Source organism: Trifolium pratense, linkage group LG5 (genome assembly GCF_020283565.1).
Source record: "Trifolium pratense cultivar HEN17-A07 linkage group LG5, ARS_RC_1.1, whole genome shotgun sequence".
NCBI classification, from domain to species: domain Eukaryota; kingdom Viridiplantae; phylum Streptophyta; class Magnoliopsida; order Fabales; family Fabaceae; genus Trifolium; species Trifolium pratense.
Genome location: NC_060063.1, coordinates 46,657,079 through 46,679,740, shown reverse-complemented (window position 1 = coordinate 46,679,740; position 22,662 = coordinate 46,657,079). Strand labels below are relative to the sequence as shown.

The following is a 22,662-nucleotide window of genomic DNA, read 5'->3' as shown; positions in this document are numbered from 1 at the left end:
TATTGGTAATTTGAAACACCACTTGTTTTATGCGTGGTCTAAAGATATTGACCTAAACCAAAATAATTGAGCGCCAACAATAAATAATTGCAATCACTTTAAGCGGCAAAATGAAATTGTATTATTCTTTACCAAAAGAAAATCCTTCAAAAAATTTAACAAAAAAAAAATCCATTTGATAACCTTCATCGCAAATCACGAAGAAACATATCTTTAGGCCTGCATCCTTTTGACATTCTCATCCCAAATCACAAATCCCAAATCCTCAAATCCTCAAAAACATTCTCATCGCAAATCCCAAATCCTCAAAACATTCTCTAAATTCGAGGTTGTAAGACCCGTAATTCCACAGTACTTTTGTGTGAGGAAATAAATAATGGCTAAGAGGTTTTAGGGTTTTTGGTTAAGTATTTTAGTGAGTATCGTCGCAAAAATAGGATTTTTGCTGAAATGGAGTCTGTTTTGTGCTCGTGCGCTGGAAAGACACAGACTTTTGGGTTGTAATCCTCTTTTATGAATGAGAAGGTTTATGTAAATTCAGAATGACGAGTTTTGGATTATTCTCGCTTTTGGAAAAACGAGTGAGAATTTTACCCGCTGTTGTAAAATTTTACGGTTTCTGAATTCAGTAAAATTTTAGATGGAAGTTTTATATATCTGCGCGAGTTAGGATATGTCCTGAGAATAATTTTCAAGGGTGTGGAAGAAAATTACAGTCGCGGAAAAAGATTCGGCGATAAGTTTTGGAAATATTTTAAGACGGACTTCCGTTCCGTAAGTTTTCTGTTTTTACGAGTTTTGCTCGTCGCGGCGCGCGAGAGCTATGGGGCGTGAGAGAAAATATCTAGATATTTGTTAAAGTGAAATGGAGGGCTAGGATTGGCCTAGAGAAGTTGCCTTTTGATCAAGTGGATATAATTGATCATGAGCTTATTACATAGGAGACTTTTGACACATTTTGTGGACTTAGAAAATATCACAAAACCTCTCCTCTTCTTTGTCTTGGCCGTGAGTGCCTTTTTCCATTCCCTAACTTCACCAAATTTTCCATTCTTCACCATTTGGTTCCATTTCAAGCTTGGAAGCTCTAAGGAAAAGTGTAGAGAATCACTTGCTTAAGGTAACTAACCTTCTCCCTTCTTTTGTTTGGTTTAAACTCATAGATTTTAGGAGTTTTCCATGATTATGTTCTTGAGGAAAATATTCTAGAATCTAGTTTTAATTAGTTTTGGTTCCATAGAAGTGTTTATGAGTGGTAAACTAGCTTGTTTAAGCTTAGTAGATGATGATTTCCATGGTGATTAAAGTTTTCACAAAATCTTTTGTTAGGGTTTGAAAAAGTTATTTGAAATGATCATAACTTTGAAAAATTGTTTTGTCCTTTTCTTTTTGGTGTTGTTTATGAGCTTAGTAGAGAAATGGATGTTAGATTATGGACTTTGTTTTGTGAAACAAGAAAAATAATTTTTGTGTGTGTTCTTGAGGTTTGATGAACATATTTTTAGAAACTTTTGTTTTGATGCTCAAAGTGGTTTGGTTGATCAATTCCATGGCCATGTGAACTAGTAGAATGATCACTAGGGTTTTGTATGGAAAACTTTGAAGTGTTGGTTTTATTTTCAAAATTTTGGTCATGAGAAAAATTGTGAAAAGTGAGGAGGAGTTTTCAAATTTTGTTAAGACTTTGTGGGAGGCACAATCATGGCCTAGGGCGAATTACCAATCAAAAAGTTTTGGGTAAAAATGATATATGTGTTGTTTTTGTCTTTGGGAACCAAAAATTGATTTTGTCGTAATTAGAGGCTTGGCCCGAAATATTTTTGGGTGCTTGGATTAGTGACTTGGGGGTATTATGGGATATTACCAAGCTCTCGGAAGCGAAAATTTTTGAGCGGAAGTGGGATTTTGGTTTTGCTTGGCCGAACCTAAAGGAGGTGAATGGGGGAAATTTCCAAATTTTTTCTAAGTCCACATTTGAGAAAAAATGATCATGCTTTTGATGAAGTGATCATAGGTGGGTAAAAGAATGATTATAGGATTGTTTTTGGAAAGAAAAACTTGAAACTTGCGACGCAAGAAAAACTCGATTATTTTGTCGAGATATTTTTGAAAAGTTTTTAGGTTGTTTTCATATGCTTTTGTGGTGTGTAAATGTCTTCTTCTAAGTTTAAAACCATAGTGGTCAATGGTATGCTTTGAAAACAAAAATGTATTTTGTTTTGTGAAAAATAGTGTATTTAACTTCGGGAATTTTTAATCACTATGGGGAGAACTTGGAATCATTATCCGAGAGTGTTAGGAAGTGCCTTAGACACCTCTAGACCTTTGTGGATAGGTTTAGTTTCGTTAAAATATTTTGGGAGAAACTTATGGATTGTACGCTGCTTATTTTAGGGCGCGCGAAAGTGTAGAATTGTTCGAAGTTGTTTGAAATTGGAAGCTTGCCGAGGTAAGGGCACCTTCTTACTTCCGTATTAAATTCCGTCGATAGCATAATTGTATGCTTGTTGTTGTGAATGCTTTGTGTGTTTGTTTGTACACTATTTGTGAGTGCTTGGCATGTTTGTATTATGTATTCTCGATATGAGTTCGTGATGAATACATGAGGTTACTTGTCTGACATAGTATTTGATGAAATATATGTGTTGACATGCTAGTTGGGAGATTACATATGATTGTGATAATATATTGTCATACCCTAATTTTGTCCTACCTCTTTTTACAATTATTTTTTTATTTTTCAATTATTTTTCTATTTTTCACTTATTTTCTATTATTATTATTATTATTATTATTATTATTATAATCAAAAATTAAAAAAAAAAAGAAGAGAAAAAAACAACAACACTGTTGTTGCTGCTATGCGCCTCCTTCATCCCTTATTTTCAGCTTCTTCTTTTCATGATCTTTTCCCAAAATAAGTTCAGTCTTCCCCATGAATGCACTCAAAGCAAAAGTGCAGCCACTCCATTCCCTTTTGATCCCTGCCAAAACCACATTTTGTGCCAAAACAATAGAAAATCCAAACTCCATTTTATCCACTGGACATGAGAGCTCAGCAACACTCTCTATAAATTGATAGCAGAATTAAGAACAAAGGGAGGCGATTTTTGAGAAAAAACAGAGACAGAAAAATAACCAAAAAGCTCATATTTTCACCACTTTTCCAAATTTTCGAAATCCATTCAAACCACCCTAAAACTTCAATTTTCTTTCACTAATATCTTCTAACACATAACAGTAGCGAAACACACAAGGAAAAACGAAAGAAAACCGTCCAGAAAAGCCTACCCAAAACTCCAAAATTGCCAAGAAAAAGGGGTTAACACACCCACTGATACAAAGCTCAAAACAAGTAGGTTTCTAAACGTTTTTTACTCATGAACACCCACTGAAGCTTTTCCATTCGTTAATTTTGCTTAAGCTTGCTTAAAATCATATTTTGGTTTTTGAGTTCTCAAGTTGTTGTTCCGTTTTTTCGAATTATAAGCCTCCACTGTGAAATCTAAGCATAGATTCATGATCAGTGCGAAAAATGAAGCGAAATAGTGTATTCTTTTATGGTTTTTGAGGCCAAAATGTTTTTTTCGAAAAGCTCCGTTTGAGCTTTAATGGAAGTTTTGTTACTGTCGTGAGGAAGAAGAGGTGAGGAAGATGAGTTGTTACTCATTGTACCCCCCTTTCTTGCTCAGCGCGCCCCCCATCCCTTTATTTTTAAAACACAATCGTTAGATCGGATGTAAGGCCGAGATCTGTTAGTGGATTTTTAAATCCAAGCCATTTGATCAAATCAAAAGGCCTAGATCCGGGAAGCCTACCATACACCCTTATCTTAACGCTGTACCTGATTAATTTTTGTTTTGCTCTTTTCTTGTTTGGACGATTTAGTCTGGGCTGGGCCTGGTGCTGCAGATTGCTATTGCTTCACCCCCAGAACCCATTCTGCACCCCAGTGGCGTTTTTGTCCATTTTTAAGTGCTTATTTAAATAAGTGCTTATTTCTTGAAAAAACCCCAAAACTCAACTTTTTTCTTACTTGTAATAAATGCGATTTGAGCAAAATTGACGAGGATAACAAAAAGCTTCAATTGGCGCATATATGTATATATTTTTGTTTGCTTGATTTGCTCGTAAAAAACTCAATAAATAGAATGAAAAAGGAAGGGACTGACGTATGACTTTCTCTACCCGAATGGTTCCGAGGCCCTGACGTATGACTCGTGTCTCGGACCATTCTCATTCTCCAACCTTAAAGCACGTAAAAATATCTCTTAATCTTTTCTTTTGATTTCGTTAAATCAAACTAAAACGACTTAAGATTAAAAGGATGAAAAAGGAAGGGACTGCCGTATGACTTTCTCTACCCGGATGGTTCCGAGGCCCTGACGTATGACTCGCGTCTCGGACCATCCTCATTCTCAAACATTTTCACAAAAACTCATAAAATCAACTCAACACACTCAAACCTTTTTCACTGCCCTCGCGCGCAGTAAAAGTAAAACCCTTTTCACAAAACGGGTGACGTTTTCGTCCATTCTCCGTAACACAAACAACGCTAAAGCCTCCACCGTGCGAGCATACAAGCAGCGTTTAAATACAAGAATGCGACATTCTTCGTAATACAAATAACGCTTAAGCCTCCATTGTGCGAGCATACAAGCAGAGTTTAACTACGAGAATGCGACTTAGACGTCATACGTCTAAAAACAATCAACCCACAAACATTTTTTACCATGAACTACGAAACCCTGATTTTTCCATTGCAGCTGGGAATACGTAGGAGCAGGATTCAACATCTTGTCGGGCACAATAATAAAAAACAAAACCTTTTTCCCCGCATCCATAATAACATAAATAATAATAAAAACAAACTTTTTCTATCGATGAAGCAAGAAACGAGTAATCAAGCAAACATTAAAAAACACATTAAAGCAAACAAACAATTTCCCTCTAAAAGGTTCCCGTTGAGTACAACGGATGTGAGGGGTGCTAATACCTTCCCCTCGCATAACCAACTCCCGAACCCTTTTTCTCACCCCTCAAGGTTTTCTCGATATTTTCCTTTCCCCTCTTTGGGATAAATAAAATTCGGTGGCGACTCTGTTTCTTCTCGAGTGTTTACACTCGAGGATATTTTTCGCGCCGCGACAGCTGGCGACTCTGCTGGGGAATAAAACCTTTTGAGAGTTAAGCCTAATTTAGGGGGTTTTCGCTTGTTTGCTTTAATGTATGTTATTTACATTTTTGCGTTATTGCTTTTAATATTATATTGCATATTTGCTTGGATATTATCTGCTATATCTGTCTCTTCTGCTTCATCTCCTTTCTTTTTCCTTTTGCCCACTTGGGCCGGTTACTTGGTTACTGAGTGAAAAGTCCTATACCCGGACTTGAGGAAAACTTAAGACACATCGGGGGTTGATTGCTAGCTCGCCTGACGTATGACTCGAGGGTTGGCATGATACTCCCACTTGGGGTAGATTCGTCTTAGGGATATCGGTTCGCCTGACGTATGACTCGAGGACCGAAACGTTCCCTGGATGGATCCGTGACCTTGGGGACCTTTTTAAAAAACCTATGACCTTGAACCTCTGTTTAAGAACCGAGTCGATGGTTGCGTTATGTTGACCTTCCCGGTTGATGTACCAACTTCACCTAGAGGAGGTTTATCTTTAGTAGATGTTTGTTATGAGCCGTTGCAACACGAACATCATCTCCTAAAGATTTACCTATGAATTTAGGAACGGTGTCAAACCTAGAACAAACATGTGAGATTGGGATGGGTTGCAGGTAACTCTGAACCGTTGGCCTTCAAAATTTACACCTAATCTGTTACGGTTCGCTTGATCTGCTGCATGACATACTATTTGCATCCTTGCATCCATAACAGTAATCATGCATGTACATTTTGGCTTTCAAGGAACTAAATAGACACTAGTTACATAAGCATAAGGTTTTTAAATCATGGGAAGTAAAAGTTTGAATTTTTCTTATATCCCGAAACATTTATGATAACTATGTGTCTACGGTTCACTTAAACCAAAATGACTAAAAAAAGGAATTAAAAATTTCGCATGCATTTTCATTCATAAATTGCATCTCATTCCATTCGTTCATATAACCAGTCATATTCCCGACGCCGGTATTTGACAAGAAACGTCTCAAGACTAGTCATGGAGAATTGGCAAGACCAGCACGATGCTTTGAAGGGCGAGGTAGCACAATTGACTGAAAAATTGGACAAGGCTCTTGAGTTGTTGATTAATCTGAACAAACCAGCGCAGCCAGTTGTGGTTGAAACCGCGGTTCCCGCACCCAAAGGAGGAACTTCAGCAGTAAACACAGTTTGGCCAACTTTTGGTTTGCCCGTTGGGTATACTCCACAGAATCGGGTTGAAGTTCAACAGTCTCCTCAGAATACCCAGACTAGAGTCCCTCTGGTCCAACAAGGTTTTGTTTCACAACAAGAGAATCTGGATGATCCCAGAAATGCTTATCAGAGTCTAGGGTTATTAGATGATGTGCCAAAGGTTAATTCTAATGTTCCTCAGCTGGAGGAAGCTCGACAGAAATTCAAGGCTATTGAAGACCGTCTAAGCATGATGGAAGGTGGAGGTGACCCCATAGACCTTGCAAATATGTGTTTAGTGCCAGACTTGGTGCTTCCGCCAAAGTTTAAGGTCCCTGATTTTGAGAAGTATAAAGGTCTTAGCTGTCCAAAGAATCATTTGATTATGTATAGTCGGAAGATGGCCTCCTATGCTAAAGATGACAAACTCATGATGCATTGCTTCCAAGATAGCCTCACTGGGGCATCACTCAATTGGTACGTGCAATTGGAGGGGAGTCGTATCCAGTCATGGAGTGATTTGGCAAATGCTTTCATTAAGCAGTACCAATACAACATTGACATGGCTCCGGATCGTACTCAGTTACAAAACATGTCTCAAGAGGAGGGCGAGTCATTTAGGGTTTATGCTCAACGTTGGAGAGAGTTGGCTGCACAAGTACATCCCCCACTCTTAGAAGCCGAACTAGTGGACATATTCACTAACACTCTACAAGGGGCGTATTTTGAAAAGATGGTTGGCAGTGTTTCATCTGGTTTTTCTGATATGGTGAAGATAGGTGAGAGGATTGAAATGGGAATCAAGAGTGGTAAGATTCAAGCCGCTGTAGGCAATCAATATACCTCAAAAGATCCTGCAAACAGTTTCACCAAAATGAAGGAGGAGGAAACCAATGCTGCCACTCCCAAAAGAAAGGTCTTTGATCTGATTCCTATGTCATATGGTCAACTTCTTCCATATCTAGTGCACAATGGAATGGTAATTCCCAGGGCTCTAAAACCCATGACACCACCGCTTCCGGCTTGGTATGATGATAAAGCTAAATGTGAGTTTCATATGGGTGCTGAAGGTCATTCCATTGATAACTGCATAGCATTCAAACATCTAGTACAAGAGCTCATCGACGGGAAGGTCTTGACTTTCAAGGATGGCAAGCCAAATGTGAAAGATAGTCTGCTGCTAGAGGCCGTCTAAAAGTTTAAAGGTTGCCAACCGGTCAAAAAGGAATCAACCTCAAGGATTGATTATCATTATGCTGTTTTCATTTTTGTAATTTTCCTATTTGCAAGAGTTTGATTTGTGTTTAAACTTGTTTATTCGCAATAGTAATCATAATGGAATAATAATGCATGTTTTGAATTAATCTTTTCATGTTCATTCACTTTTCTCTTCTTCTCCACAAAAGCAATAATTATATATTTCACTCATTTCATTTCTTTCATTATCAAATCTGTTTGAATAAAGATTGGAGGGAGAATGATGAAAAACGAAATAACCAAAATTGCTACAGTATGCTTTCGGATAAAACTTTGTTGATGATGTAAGGCATTGTTTCAAATCCCCAAACACCGGAGAAATAAGGAAGATAATCCGTAGTCACCCATGTTGAGCCTAGAAGTTGGTGTTTCTTTCTATACGAAAAAACCCGCAATTTTAACCCGGGGCAGGGTAGTGTTCAGTTAATTCGACCATGCGTTCGAGTTTCAAGAGAAGAACATCTCATTCGAGGATCAATCACATTTTCTACCTTGAACGCATCACACAATCTCAAGGAAATAAAAAAGAGTCAAAAAGAGAATTTGTTTTCATCGACCTTTATCAAGGCAGTCACAATTCTCCAACAAAAAGAAGAAAGAAAAGCCCGCTAAGTCAAAACTCAAAATGACTTAGGCAAAAATTAGGGCATCCCGGTGGACTAGAAACTCAAAAATAGTTCAGGCAAAAATTAGGGATTACAAACAAAAAAGAGTATCACCAATGAAAACAAAATCATGTGACCAAAAAAAAAGTAAGTGACTGCCAAGTCAAAAAGCATCATTGACCTCTGAGCCATTGTATCCTCATCATCGCATTTCCAAAATCTCTTGGAACTTGAGTGCATGAGTTGAGTTAATTGAACGTAGGACCGAAGAACATCATGGAGAATGGGTTGGGCTAAAATTAAATTTTGAGCCTTATATCCTTTTATTCAAAAACCGTGAACCAGGCCACGTTACAACCCTCAAAAGACCTAATTGAAGTAAGGTTTATTTCGAAAGCATGCGGTTGCAAGGTTGCGTTAACCTGACTCCCAAGATCTTTTGTAAATCATCAGTGTTGATATCATATTTTCACACCCTCTTTCGCAATATTCATCCACTACACATCAATTTCATCTCAATATTGATTTCAAAACTAGCATGAACATTGCATTAGAATTACAATTTTGAATAAACAGGTTTATCTGCAAATCAGCACTTAACAAAAAGGAAGTTTCAACTATGAGCAGTCACCAAGTGATCAGCAAGAAGTTCGGTCCAATCTGGGGCAACTATATCGGAACTTCAATTAACCAAGAGGGACATTCCCTAGAAGGGTCATTCAGTACGGGAAAAATGCTCAAGACCATATCATGGAAGCTGCATCAAAACCCAGGTGTTCAAGACCTATCAAACTAGCTCGAGATGTTCCTGATAAGGGGCAAATCACCTTTTGATCCTGCCAATCAAGAGCGAACATTCATGACTAGGGGCACCTGAAGACCTGTCAGTCCGACCAAAAACATTTCAAGAATGGGGCAATCAGGGTTGCACCTCCAAACGTCAGTTTGATCAAGAACATACCTCCTAAAAAAGGGGCACCAATATCAATAAATTGGCTAATCACTTCAAGACCCAATAGACTGGGGCAAGATAGGTTACACAGGGGCAACTCCTCCTTATACCTTCAAGGCGGCCAAGCCAAATCTAGCATACATCCGTAACTGTTGAGTCCGGAATGGGCGTCGGGATTATGTTGACACAATATCAGGCCACCTTTCCACAAAAAGCCTTGAACATTCACCGGTTCTAAACCAATCCTCACCCACTGCAGGGGCGTTCATAGTAACATGCAAATCATCGCATTAATCATCTTCATGCATTAATCATGTCATTTCATTCTAGCAAATCGACATCACGCATTAATCATGTCATTTCATTCATCTGGTATGCCCCATACCACAAACTCAATAACCTCACAGCCAGACAGCAAATCAAACACACCCAAAATCCAATTGTTATTGGTACCCAGCAAAGTCCAATCGTCATTGGCACACCTAAAATCCAATTGTTATTGGTACCCAGCTAAGTCCAATTGTTATTGGCGCACCTCAAAAATCCAATTGTCATCCACTCAAAAATCCAATCGTTATTGGTACCCCAAAGTCCAATTGTTATTGGCATCTCTCAAAAGTCCAATCGTTATTGGCATCCCCCCAAAGTCTGATTGTTATTGGCATCTCTCAAAAGTCCAATTGTTATTGGCACCCACTCAAAGTCCAATCGTCATTGGCACACCCAAAATCCAATCGTTATTGGTACCCAGCAAAAAGTCCAATCGTTATTGGCATCCACAAAAAATCCAATTGTCATTAATATCCCATTAAAAGTCCAATCGTTATTGGCACACCTCAAGAATCCAATTGTTATTGGTACCAACTCAAAAGTCCAATCATTATTGGCACCCTGAAAGTCCAATCGTTATTGGCACCAACTCAAAATCCAATCGTTATTGGTACCCTTAAAAGCCCAACCTCGTTTGGCACCATCCGCAGCCTAATCACCATTGGCACCTGTTTAAGCCCAATTGTCATTAGCACCAGTTCGTAAAAATTCAATTTCTACGCATCCCAATAATCATCACATGCACTAGTCATGCATTCCACTTCATGCATTTCATTACATGCACCAACAATGTGCCCAACAAACAAAGACATATCATGCATATCATGAGTCAACAAATTCATCTGCGTTAACTTTGCGTCTTTAGGCATTAAAACATGCATAAACAATCATTGCATCATCCAAAGCATGCATGCATAAAAGCAGATTCAAAAGGTTTCTCCCCGCAGAGTACAACCTTCAGTTTTCAACCACGAGCAAGTTGAAGTCACCTTTTCCCCAGCAAGTCTGAATTGAAAGATGTTCAGCTTTCTCCCCAGCGAGTCTCTTGAAGAATCCTTAGACAGGATATCTTGAAAGTACATTCCCAACAGAATCTCCTAGAAAACATTTACTCGTCAGTAAGGATCGACCTTCAGTGTGGGCAGCTGAATAAGATCAAAAGTGGATTGACCTTCAGTGTGGGCGGCTGAATAAGATCAAAGGTGATTGACCTTCAGTGTGGGCGGCTGAATAAAATCAAAAAGAGATTGACCTTCAGTGTGGGCGGCTGAATAAGATCAAAAGTGGATGGACCTTCAGTGTGGGCGGCTGGATAAAATCAAAATAGAAGATTGACCTTCAGTGTGAGCGGCTGAATAAAATCAAAAGAGGATCGACCTTCAGTGTGGGCGGCTGAATAAGATCAAAAGAAGATGGACCTTCAGTGTGGGCGGCTGGATAAAATCACTTTCAAAGATTGACCTTCAGCGTGGGCGGCTGAATGAGATCAAACCAAGGATTGACCTTCAGTGTGGGCGGCTGAATAAGATCGAATCACGGATCAAGGGATTGACCTTCAGTGTGGGCGGCTGAATAAAATCAGAATCATCTCTACCTTGAGTATCCGACTTTTCCAGGGAAGTGGATCTCATTCTTTATCATCATCAAATTCATTTTTCTCCATGGAGCAAAATTAGGGCATTTGTATTTAATTACCTTGCACCTCAAGATTATGAAGACAAAGGTCATTCATACTCATGGGTCCAAGATAATTAAATAGGGGCAGCTGTCATACCCTAATTTTGTCCTACCTCTTTTTACAATTATTTTTTTATTTTTCAATTATTTTTCTATTTTTCACTTATTTTCTATTATTATTATTATTATTATTATTATTATTATAATCAAAAATTAAAAAAAAAAAGAAGAGAAAAAAACAACAACACTGTTGTTGCTGCTATGCGCCTCCTTCATCCCTTATTTTCAGCTTCTTCTTTTCATGATCTTTTCCCAAAATAAGTTCAGTCTTCCCCATGAATGCACTCAAAGCAAAAGTGCAGCCACTCCATTCCCTTTTGATCCCTGCCAAAACCACATTTTGTGCCAAAACAATAGAAAATCCAAACTCCATTTTATCCACTGGACATGAGAGCTCAGCAACACTCTCTATAAATTGATAGCAGAATTAAGAACAAAGGGAGGCGATTTTTGAGAAAAAACAGAGACAGAAAAATAACCAAAAAGCTCATATTTTCACCACTTTTCCAAATTTTCGAAATCCATTCAAACCACCCTAAAACTTCAATTTTCTTTCACTAATATCTTCTAACACATAACAGTAGCGAAACACACAAGGAAAAACGAAAGAAAACCGTCCAGAAAAGCCTACCCAAAACTCCAAAATTGCCAAGAAAAAGGGGTTAACACACCCACTGATACAAAGCTCAAAACAAGTAGGTTTCTAAACGTTTTTTACTCATGAACACCCACTGAAGCTTTTCCATTCGTTAATTTTGCTTAAGCTTGCTTAAAATCATATTTTGGTTTTTGAGTTCTCAAGTTGTTGTTCCGTTTTTTCGAATTATAAGCCTCCACTGTGAAATCTAAGCATAGATTCATGATCAGTGCGAAAAATGAAGCGAAATAGTGTATTCTTTTATGGTTTTTGAGGCCAAAATGTTTTTTTCGAAAAGCTCCGTTTGAGCTTTAATGGAAGTTTTGTTACTGTCGTGAGGAAGAAGAGGTGAGGAAGATGAGTTGTTACTCATTGTACCCCCCTTTCTTGCTCAGCGCGCCCCCCATCCCTTTATTTTTAAAACACAATCGTTAGATCGGATGTAAGGCCGAGATCTGTTAGTGGATTTTTAAATCCAAGCCATTTGATCAAATCAAAAGGCCTAGATCCGGGAAGCCTACCATACACCCTTATCTTAACGCTGTACCTGATTAATTTTTGTTTTGCTCTTTTCTTGTTTGGACGATTTAGTCTGGGCTGGGCCTGGTGCTGCAGATTGCTATTGCTTCACCCCCAGAACCCATTCTGCACCCCAGTGGCGTTTTTGTCCATTTTTAAGTGCTTATTTAAATAAGTGCTTATTTCTTGAAAAAACCCCAAAACTCAACTTTTTTCTTACTTGTAATAAATGCGATTTGAGCAAAATTGACGAGGATAACAAAAAGCTTCAATTGGCGCATATATGTATATATTTTTGTTTGCTTGATTTGCTCGTAAAAAACTCAATAAATAGAATGAAAAAGGAAGGGACTGACGTATGACTTTCTCTACCCGAATGGTTCCGAGGCCCTGACGTATGACTCGTGTCTCGGACCATTCTCATTCTCCAACCTTAAAGCACGTAAAAATATCTCTTAATCTTTTCTTTTGATTTCGTTAAATCAAACTAAAACGACTTAAGATTAAAAGGATGAAAAAGGAAGGGACTGCCGTATGACTTTCTCTACCCGGATGGTTCCGAGGCCCTGACGTATGACTCGCGTCTCGGACCATCCTCATTCTCAAACATTTTCACAAAAACTCATAAAATCAACTCAACACACTCAAACCTTTTTCACTGCCCTCGCGCGCAGTAAAAGTAAAACCCTTTTCACAAAACGGGTGACGTTTTCGTCCATTCTCCGTAACACAAACAACGCTAAAGCCTCCACCGTGCGAGCATACAAGCAGCGTTTAAATACAAGAATGCGACATTCTTCGTAATACAAATAACGCTTAAGCCTCCATTGTGCGAGCATACAAGCAGAGTTTAACTACGAGAATGCGACTTAGACGTCATACGTCTAAAAACAATCAACCCACAAACATTTTTTACCATGAACTACGAAACCCTGATTTTTCCATTGCAGCTGGGAATACGTAGGAGCAGGATTCAACATCTTGTCGGGCACAATAATAAAAAACAAAACCTTTTTCCCCGCATCCATAATAACATAAATAATAATAAAAACAAACTTTTTCTATCGATGAAGCAAGAAACGAGTAATCAAGCAAACATTAAAAAACACATTAAAGCAAACAAACAATTTCCCTCTAAAAGGTTCCCGTTGAGTACAACGGATGTGAGGGGTGCTAATACCTTCCCCTCGCATAACCAACTCCCGAACCCTTTTTCTCACCCCTCAAGGTTTTCTCGATATTTTCCTTTCCCCTCTTTGGGATAAATAAAATTCGGTGGCGACTCTGTTTCTTCTCGAGTGTTTACACTCGAGGATATTTTTCGCGCCGCGACATATATGTATTGTGGTTGCATTGGTATAGGTAAGGGTATCGTATGCTCATGCGTCCATGGTAAGAGGTGGTTGCGGGAGTGGACCACGGGGTGTGATTGCGAGAGTGGGTCCACCCAAATGGTTGAGGGATTTTATGGGGTTCAATAAGTGGTTGCGGGAGTGGACCACGAGGTGTGGTTGTGTGAGTGGAGTACTTAATCCTACGGGATTCTTGGTGAGCGGAGCTTGGTATTTGTCTGAGTGACTATACCGGTAAGTCGGTATTCGATCTGTAGTGATTGTACCGCAGTTGTTCTAGTCGGTATTCGATCTGTAGTGATTGTACCGCAGTTGTTCTAGTCGGTATTCGATCTGTAGTGATTGTACCGCAGTTGTTCTAGTCGGTATTCGATCTGTAGTGATTGTACCGCAGTTGTTCTAGTCGGTATTCGATCTGTAGTGATTGTACCGTAGTTGTTAAAGTCGGTATTCGATCTGTAGTGGTTGTACCTCAGTTGATAGTGTCGGTGATTTGTCTGAGTGACTTCACCCGGTGTTTGGTACTTTGTCTGAGTGTGGTTAGATTCCGGGAGTTATGCATGTGATTAACCAGTGGCGGTTGTCGCATTTGTTGTGTTAGAGGGTTACGAAACCAGTGGTGGTTGTCGCATTCATTGCATTAGAGGTTTTGCATTAGGATTATGTGTGCACTTTATTTATTCTTCGTGGTGTTGAGGATGTGTTAAATGTTTACTCGCTTTCCGTTTTGGTACTTGGCATTTGGTATGTGTATTTGGTATTTTTATGCTTGTTTCCAGTTGGTGACCCTTGCTTGTTTGATACGTGAACGGGTTATCCCCCACCTTAGATGATGGTGTGCCACTTGAGGCCGTTGGTCGTGAGGATGGCGAGGACTTCGTGGATTATGCCGGAGAGTAGATGGTAGCTTTGGTTAGGCTACATTTTTGTTTAGGCTTAGGGCCTAGTTTCTTTTGGATGACTGTATAGTATACTCAGACATGTTTAGTGCCTTTTGGCCGTGCGATACATTCGGTTCACGAGTTCTGTTTTGTTTAGGTTTGTGAACTTGATGTATCCTTTTGGAATGTAAATTATTCAGGTGCACACTTTGCTTCTCGGAAGCCCGTGAAAAACAATCTTTGATATTGTATATTGATTTCTGTTTGTATGGTTTAATGAATGAGCTTGTAAAGAGTTTCACGCGCACTCTGATAAATATTTTATTTAGCGTGTTATTTTAAAAAAAAAAAAAATAATGCCCTCTTTTTGGTTTTAAAAATCGGGGTGTTACATTTTGGTATCAGAGCTCGGCATTAGATCTTCAAAGGGAAAGTGTGTACATGGGTTGACAGTCTGAGGTTAGTCGGTTTAGAGTTAGAGTCGCGTTGGTTACGCGAGTCGTTAGTGGGTAACAGTGGGTTTTCGTGAGAGTAACTCGCGGATGAGTTAATATGGGTGTCTTCAACCAAACGTATCTTGACTACACTTAATGCTTATTGATTGGACATGGAAGTTTTATGATTGGAAAAGGATTTGATCAAAAGAATTGGTATTGAAGGAAACATGCCTCCAAGACGGGCAGATGCGGATCCTGTGACGGAAGATGACCGGGTTGAACGTATGGCTAACTCGATGAACGTGATGACAGCTGCTATAACTGCCCAGACTAACGCGAAGACCCAAAGGGATTTGGAGAAGCGCGAAAGAGAAGTTCATGCTGCGGGGACTCGTGTCCTCACCAGTTTTAATAATCAGAATCCTCCGAGGTTTCGAGGTGACGGAGGTCCTGCTGCTGCTGATTTATGGCTTCAAGCCATGGAAAAGATTTTGGGGGCTATCCATTGCCCAGAGGAAGAGATGGTGACTCTAGCCACTTATCAGCTGTTGGGTGATGCTGAGTATTGGTGGGGAAATACTAGGTTGTTGATGGAAGCGGCTGATGAGGAATATACTTGGGAAAATTTCAAGAGGAAGTTTTTGGCTAAGTACTTTCCGGAGACTGCAAGAGAAAGGTATGGGGAAGAGTTCCTGAAGCTGACTCAGGGAGGAATGAATGTGGAGGCGTATGCGAAGAAATTTGAATCCTTGTCAAGGTACTTTCGTTTCTTCAGGGATGGCATTGATGAGACATATATGTGCCGTCGTTTCCAAGGTGGTTTAAGGTATGAGCTGCAAGATGCGGTAGTACCCTTGGGGATTCGACACTTTCAGGTGCTGGTGGAGAAGTGTCAGGAAATTGAGGACATGAGGAGTAAGCGGGTGAATAGTCAAAGGAGTTTCAGTGTTGGGGGACCTAGTCGTCCAAGTAATCAGAATCGTGGAAGGCAAGGGAATGAGCCTTACAACCGTCCCCGGAATAATCGGGAATTAAATCATTCTGAAAACCAAGGAAACCGAGGCAGTCGAATTAGATATAAGCGGACATGCTACAATTGTGGTCAGGAGGGCCATTACTTCTATGAATGTGGTTTGCAAGGCTCTCTCTGCTACAATTGTAAGAAACCGGGTCACTTTGCTAGAGATTGCAAGGCTCCAAAAGTGGCACCGCCGGTGAATGCAAACCAGGGAGCTCGACCCACTGCCACAGGACGTGTTTACTATATGGGCACTGGAGTGAGCGGTCAAGCTAGTAATGCTATCCGTAAGGATTACCAGATTGTAGGTAACGCTTTAACTGCATTGATTGATGTTGGGGCAACCCACTTTTATGTTTATTGGGTGTGCTGTTTGCTTGGGATTGTTTGTTTGTCACTGCTTTTGTTTTGAATGTTTCTACTCTGTAAAGGACTTAGTAGTAATTATAGCATGTTTGCACTATTTAGTGGTAATTTGGAATTAATTTCGATGATTGGATAATCATCGGGGCGAGTCATGTTGGAATTAAGGATGTTGCTAGTCAAGAGTGAGTGAACCTAGCGTGGCTAGACGACAGTTATACCAACGATGGGTACCTTAAGGGTTTAAGTTGAGTGTTTAGGACATATGGGATTATGAAATGTGAGTATTAAGGGTAAATCACGTGATGATTTAAGGTAGGAGGCCAAGTATCACGTTGGTAAGTGACGATCTATACATAGTTTGGGGGAGGTTGTGAGTATAGATGTAGAAATGAGATAAAACCTTCAGAAAATTAATTGTGGGTTAAGTATGAAATTGGAGAGATGTTTGGGTAAGAACGAGTAGTTCAACCTTGGAACGTAAGTTTTATGTCGATGTTAAGCGATGCTAGAGGTATATAGTTTGGAAATACCTAGAGAGTTGTAGCCGTGTACGCTAGCATTGTTAGTTTTGGCGGGTAAAAACCTAAGAGAAATTAAATTTCTCAAGTAGTTTGACGGGATTAGACCATAAGCGAGTAGAGGCTCGGTATGAATGGGCATTTAAGTTAACAATTTCGATCGACCAAGAGGGTTGAAGGATCATGTAGCACCTTGTAGTGTATCATTTGTGCTTGGTGGGTAGCCTTGAGAAGTCGGGCGTAAAGTTGAGTTATTACTCTTACTTTAGTTTCGAGGACGAAACTTCTTTTTGGTGGGTAGTAATGTAAGACCCGTAATTCCACAGTACTTTTGTGTGAGGAAATAAATAATGGCTAAGAGGTTTTAGGGTTTTTGGTTAAGTATTTTAGTGAGTATCGTCGCAAAAATAGGATTTTTGCTGAAATGGAGTCTGTTTTGTGCTCGTGCGCTGGAAAGACACAGACTTTTGGGTTGTAATCCTCTTTTATGAATGAGAAGGTTTATGTAAATTCAGAATGACGAGTTTTGGATTATTCTCGCTTTTGGAAAAACGAGTGAGAATTTTACCCGCTGTTGTAAAATTTTACGGTTTCTGAATTCAGTAAAATTTTAGATGGAAGTTTTATATATTGCGCGAGTTAGGATATGTCCTGAGAATAATTTTCAAGGGTGTGGAAGAAAATTACAGTCGCGGAAAAAGATTCGGCGATAAGTTTTGGAAATATTTTAAGACGGACTTCCGTTCCGTAAGTTTTCTGTTTTTACGAGTTTTGCTCGTCGCGGCGCGCGAGAGCTATGGGGCGTGAGAGAAAATATCTAGATATTTGTTAAAGTGAAATGGAGGGCTAGGATTGGCCTAGAGAAGTTGCCTTTTGATCAAGTGGATATAATTGATCATGAGCTTATTACATAGGAGACTTTTGACACATTTTGTGGACTTAGAAAATATCACAAAACCTCTCCTCTTCTTTGTCTTGGCCGTGAGTGCCTTTTTCCATTCCCTAACTTCACCAAATTTTCCATTCTTCACCATTTGGTTCCATTTCAAGCTTGGAAGCTCTAAGGAAAAGTGTAGAGAATCACTTGCTTAAGGTAACTAACCTTCTCCCTTCTTTTGTTTGGTTTAAACTCATAGATTTTAGGAGTTTTCCATGATTATGTTCTTGAGGAAAATATTCTAGAATCTAGTTTTAATTAGTTTTGGTTCCATAGAAGTGTTTATGAGTGGTAAACTAGCTTGTTTAAGCTTAGTAGATGATGATTTCCATGGTGATTAAAGTTTTCACAAAATCTTTTGTTAGGGTTTGAAAAAGTTATTTGAAATGATCATAACTTTGAAAAATTGTTTTGTCCTTTTCTTTTTGGTGTTGTTTATGAGCTTAGTAGAGAAATGGATGTTAGATTATGGACTTTGTTTTGTGAAACAAGAAAAATAATTTTTGTGTGTGTTCTTGAGGTTTGATGAACATATTTTTAGAAACTTTTGTTTTGATGCTCAAAGTGGTTTGGTTGATCAATTCCATGGCCATGTGAACTAGTAGAATGATCACTAGGGTTTTGTATGGAAAACTTTGAAGTGTTGGTTTTATTTTCAAAATTTTGGTCATGAGAAAAATTGTGAAAAGTGAGGAGGAGTTTTCAAATTTTGTTAAGACTTTGTGGGAGGCACAATCATGGCCTAGGGCGAATTACCAATCAAAAAGTTTTGGGTAAAAATGATATATGTGTTGTTTTTGTCTTTGGGAACCAAAAATTGATTTTGTCGTAATTAGAGGCTTGGCCCGAAATATTTTTGGGTGCTTGGATTAGTGACTTGGGGGTATTATGGGATATTACCAAGCTCTCGGAAGCGAAAATTTTTGAGCGGAAGTGAGATTTTGGTTTTGCTTGGCCGAACCTAAAGGAGGTGAATGGGGGAAATTTCCAAATTTTTTCTAAGTCCACATTTGAGAAAAAATGATCATGCTTTTGATGAAGTGATCATAGGTGGGTAAAAGAATGATTATAGGATTGTTTTTGGAAAGAAAAACTTGAAACTTGCGACACAAGAAAAACTCGATTATTTTGTCGAGATATTTTTGAAAAGTTTTTAGGTTGTTTTCATATGCTTTTGTGGTGTGTAAATGTCTTCTTCTAAGTTTAAAACCATAGTGGTCAATGGTATGCTTTGAAAACAAAAATGTATTTTGTTTTGTGAAAAATAGTGTATTTAACTTCGGGAATTTTTAATCACTATGGGGAGAACTTGGAATCATTATCCGAGAGTGTTAGGAAGTGCCTTAGACACCTCTAGACCTTTGTGGATAGGTTTAGTTTCGTTAAAATATTTGGGAGAAACTTATGGATTGTACGCTGCTTATTTTAGGGCGCGCGAAAGTGTAGAATTGTTCGAAGTTGTTTGAAATTGGAAGCTTGCCGAGGTAAGGGCACCTTCTTACTTCCGTATTAAATTCCGTCGATAGCATAATTGTATGCTTGTTGTTGTGAATGCTTTGTGTGTTTGTTTGTACACTATTTGTGAGTGCTTGGCATGTTTGTATTATGTATTCTCGATATGAGTTCGTGATGAATACATGAGGTTACTTGTCTGACATAGTATTTGATGAAATATATGTGTTGACATGCTTGTTGGGAGATTACATATGATTGTGATAATATATGTATTGTGGTTGCATTGGTATAGGTAAGGGTATCGTATGCTCATGCGTCCATGGTAAGAGGTGGTTGCGGGAGTGGACCACGGGGTGTGATTGCGAGAGTGGGTCCACCCAAATGGTTGAGGGATTTTATGGGGTTCAATAAGTGGTTGCGGGAGTGGACCACGAGGTGTGGTTGTGTGAGTGGAGTACTTAATCCTACGGGAGCGGAGCTTGGTATTTGTCTGAGTGACTATACCGGTAAGTCGGTATTCGATCTGTAGTGATTGTACCGCAGTTGTTCTAGTCGGTATTCGATCTGTAGTGATTGTACCGCAGTTGTTCTAGTCGGTATTCGATCTGTAGTGATTGTACCGCAGTTGTTCTAGTCGGTATTCGATCTGTAGTGATTGTACCGCAGTTGTTCTAGTCGGTATTCGATGTGTAGTGATTGTACCGCAGTTGTTCTAGTCGGTATTCGATCTGTAGTGATTGTACCGTAGTTGTTAAAGTCGGTATTCGATCTGTAGTGGTTGTACCTCAGTTGATAGTGTCGGTGATTTGTCTGAGTGACTTCACCCGGTGTTTGCTACTTTGTCTAAGTGTGGTTAGATTTCGGGAGTTATGCATGTGATTAACCAGTGGCGGTTGTCGCATTTGTTGTGTTAGAGGGTTACGAAACCAGTGGTGGTTGTCGCATTCATTGCATTAGAGGTTTTGCATTAGGATTATCTGTGCACTTTATTTATTCTTCGTGGTATTGAGGATGTGTTAAATGTTTACTCGCTTTCCGTTTTGGTACTTGGCATTTGGTATGTGTATTTGGTATTTTTATGCTTGTTTCCAGTTGGTGACCCTTGCTTGTTTGATACGTGAACGGGTTATCCCCCACCTTAGATGATGGTGTGCCACTTGAGGCCGTTGGTCGTGAGGATGGCGAGGACTTCGTGGATTATGCCGGAGAGTAGATGGTAGCTTTGGTTAGGCTACATTTTTGTTTAGGCTTAGGGCCTAGTTTCTTTTGGATGACTGTATAGTATACTCAGACATGTTTAGTGCCTTTTGGCCGTGCGATACATTCGGTTCACGAGTTCTGTTTTGTTTAGGTTTGTGAACTTGATGTATCCTTTTGGAATGTAAATTATTCAGGTGCACACTTTGCTTCTCGGAAGCCCGTGAAATACAATCTTTGATATTGTATATTGATTTCTGTTTGTATGGTTTAATGAATGAGCTTGTAAAGAGTTTCACGCGCACTCTGATAAATATTTTATTTAGCGTGTTGTTTTAAAAAAAAAAAAAATAATGCCCTCTTTTTGGTTTTAAAAATCGGGGTGTTACAGAGGTCGAATTCTTTTCAAGAAGGAGGGAATGATGAGGACACAATCCAAGACATAAGTGATGCAATCCAAAGCTTAGGAGGTCCTATGACAAGGGCGCGTGCAAGAAGAGTCAATGATGCCTTAGTTCACTTCATGATCAAATCAATAGAGGTCCGGCCCAAGTTGATGAAGGTTTGGCCCAAATTGAAGAAAAAGAACCAAAGTTGAAGATTATCATCCAAGCATGTGATAGTGGAAAATGAAGAGCTCCTCCACTAAGCATATGAAAGTGGTGCACCAAGCAATAAAAGAGCACCGCTATCTCTTCTTTTATTTTGCATTTTCCTTGTAATAATTCAGCCCCACTATCATGATAGTTAGTGGCTGAAATCCTTTTGCTTTCTTAGGAGTTACTTTTTGCTTATTACATCATCATAAGTCTTTCCTATATAAAGGAGGCATGTAACTCTTGCCAAATCAATGAATTTTGCTAACTTTTTACACTTTGTGTAATTGAGAGTATTTGCTCTTAGGTTCTGGATTGGATCAAAACTGATCATATCAAGGAATCCTTTTCTTGTGGTGATCCTCATCCATAGGCTTATCATTCTCTCTTGGATTAGAAAGAGTGTGGCGCCCCTTCTACTTTATTCCATTTCTTCTCTTTTCTTTACTTTGTTTCAATTTCGTTCTTACATGTGTTTGTTTCAAAATGTTATAGTCCACGGTAATTTGTGTTATAATTTACAGGCAACACATGAAATTGTGGACTAATGTATAGGCAACTACTAAGAAAGGGTGGACTAATGTACCGGCAACCCTTGCTAACGCGTGGGCTAATGTATAGGCAACTCCTAAGAAACCGTGGCCTAAACAAACCCGTGGCCTAATACCAATCAAACAACAATGGGCTTTTTTGAAAGTTTTACGCCACGGTTTTTTGTTATCCGTGGACTAAACTACACAAAATCGTGGCTTTTGAGAAAAGGCTACGGCCGCAAATTTGACATCTAATAAACCGTGGACTAACATGAAAAAATCGTGGCCTAAGCCTTAGGCCACTGTTTTTTTTCCTTTTGGCCACCCTTTTTGACATGTAGTCTATGATCAAAAATGTTGTAGGATGAGAGTAATATCAATTTGGGACGGAGGGAGTAAGATTTAAAAAAACTCGAATGATGTGAGTAATATCAATTGTAAAAAAATGCTATGTTAATTAGTTGTTTGATACTCTCTCTAGTTCTTTTAAAAAGGAACACTTTGAAGAAATTACACATTTCAAGGAAACACATTATACATTGTTATTTTCATTTAATATTGTTATAAATTTAAATGTATTTCATGTATACTCTTATTTAATTACTCTCAATTCAATTAACTTATTTATTTTCAATCTTTTTTCTCATAATAAATAAAGATAAAAGTGAAATTAAACTTTTAAAACATTTGAAAATTTGTCAAAATTTCTTATAAATAGGACTACATTTTTCCCCAAAGTATTCCTTATAAAGAGTAGGGGTGGCAAAGCGGGCAAGCTCGCCCCGTTTAGGCTCGACCCGCTTAAGCCCGCCTAAAAGCGCGACGAGACGAGCCAACTTAGGTGGCCGAGTCTAAAATCACAACCCACCCCGTTTAATGGCGGACAAGCGAGTTGGCGGGACGGCCCGTCAAACAAAAAGTTTTCTTTTGTTTTTTTATTTTATTAAGTTCATTGATTATATACTTATAAACATGTATGTGTCACT

The 22,662-nt window shown here is 39.0% G+C and overlaps 1 protein-coding gene across 4 annotated transcripts; it reads left to right on the top strand.

Annotated features, from left to right (window-relative positions):
• The first annotated feature begins 388 nt into the window (after window positions 1-388).
• LOC123885119 lies at window positions 389-20,837 on the top strand. Of its 4 annotated transcripts, none has more exons than XM_045934372.1 (5): window positions 389-1,120; window positions 2,395-2,449; window positions 14,568-18,051; window positions 19,325-19,379; window positions 20,493-20,837. In XM_045934372.1, exon 3 carries the CDS (start codon window positions 15,284-15,286, stop codon window positions 16,484-16,486), a length of 1,203 nt encoding a protein of 400 aa, XP_045790328.1. In that variant the 5' UTR covers window positions 389-1,120; window positions 2,395-2,449; window positions 14,568-15,283; the 3' UTR covers window positions 16,487-18,051; window positions 19,325-19,379; window positions 20,493-20,837. The 4 variants fall into 4 exon arrangements, with proteins under 4 accessions (XP_045790328.1, XP_045790330.1, XP_045790329.1 ...); XM_045934374.1 differs by having other exon boundaries at window positions 20,443-20,837; XM_045934373.1 differs by lacking the exon at window positions 19,325-19,379.
• Window positions 20,838-22,662: the final 1,825 nt, after the last annotated feature.

Bases quoted from the DNA above. Each gene is read 5' to 3' on its own strand.
- LOC123885119 (XM_045934373.1), top strand. From the start codon at position 15,284: ATGCCTCCAAGACGGGCAGATGCGGATCCTGTGACGGAAGATGACCGG.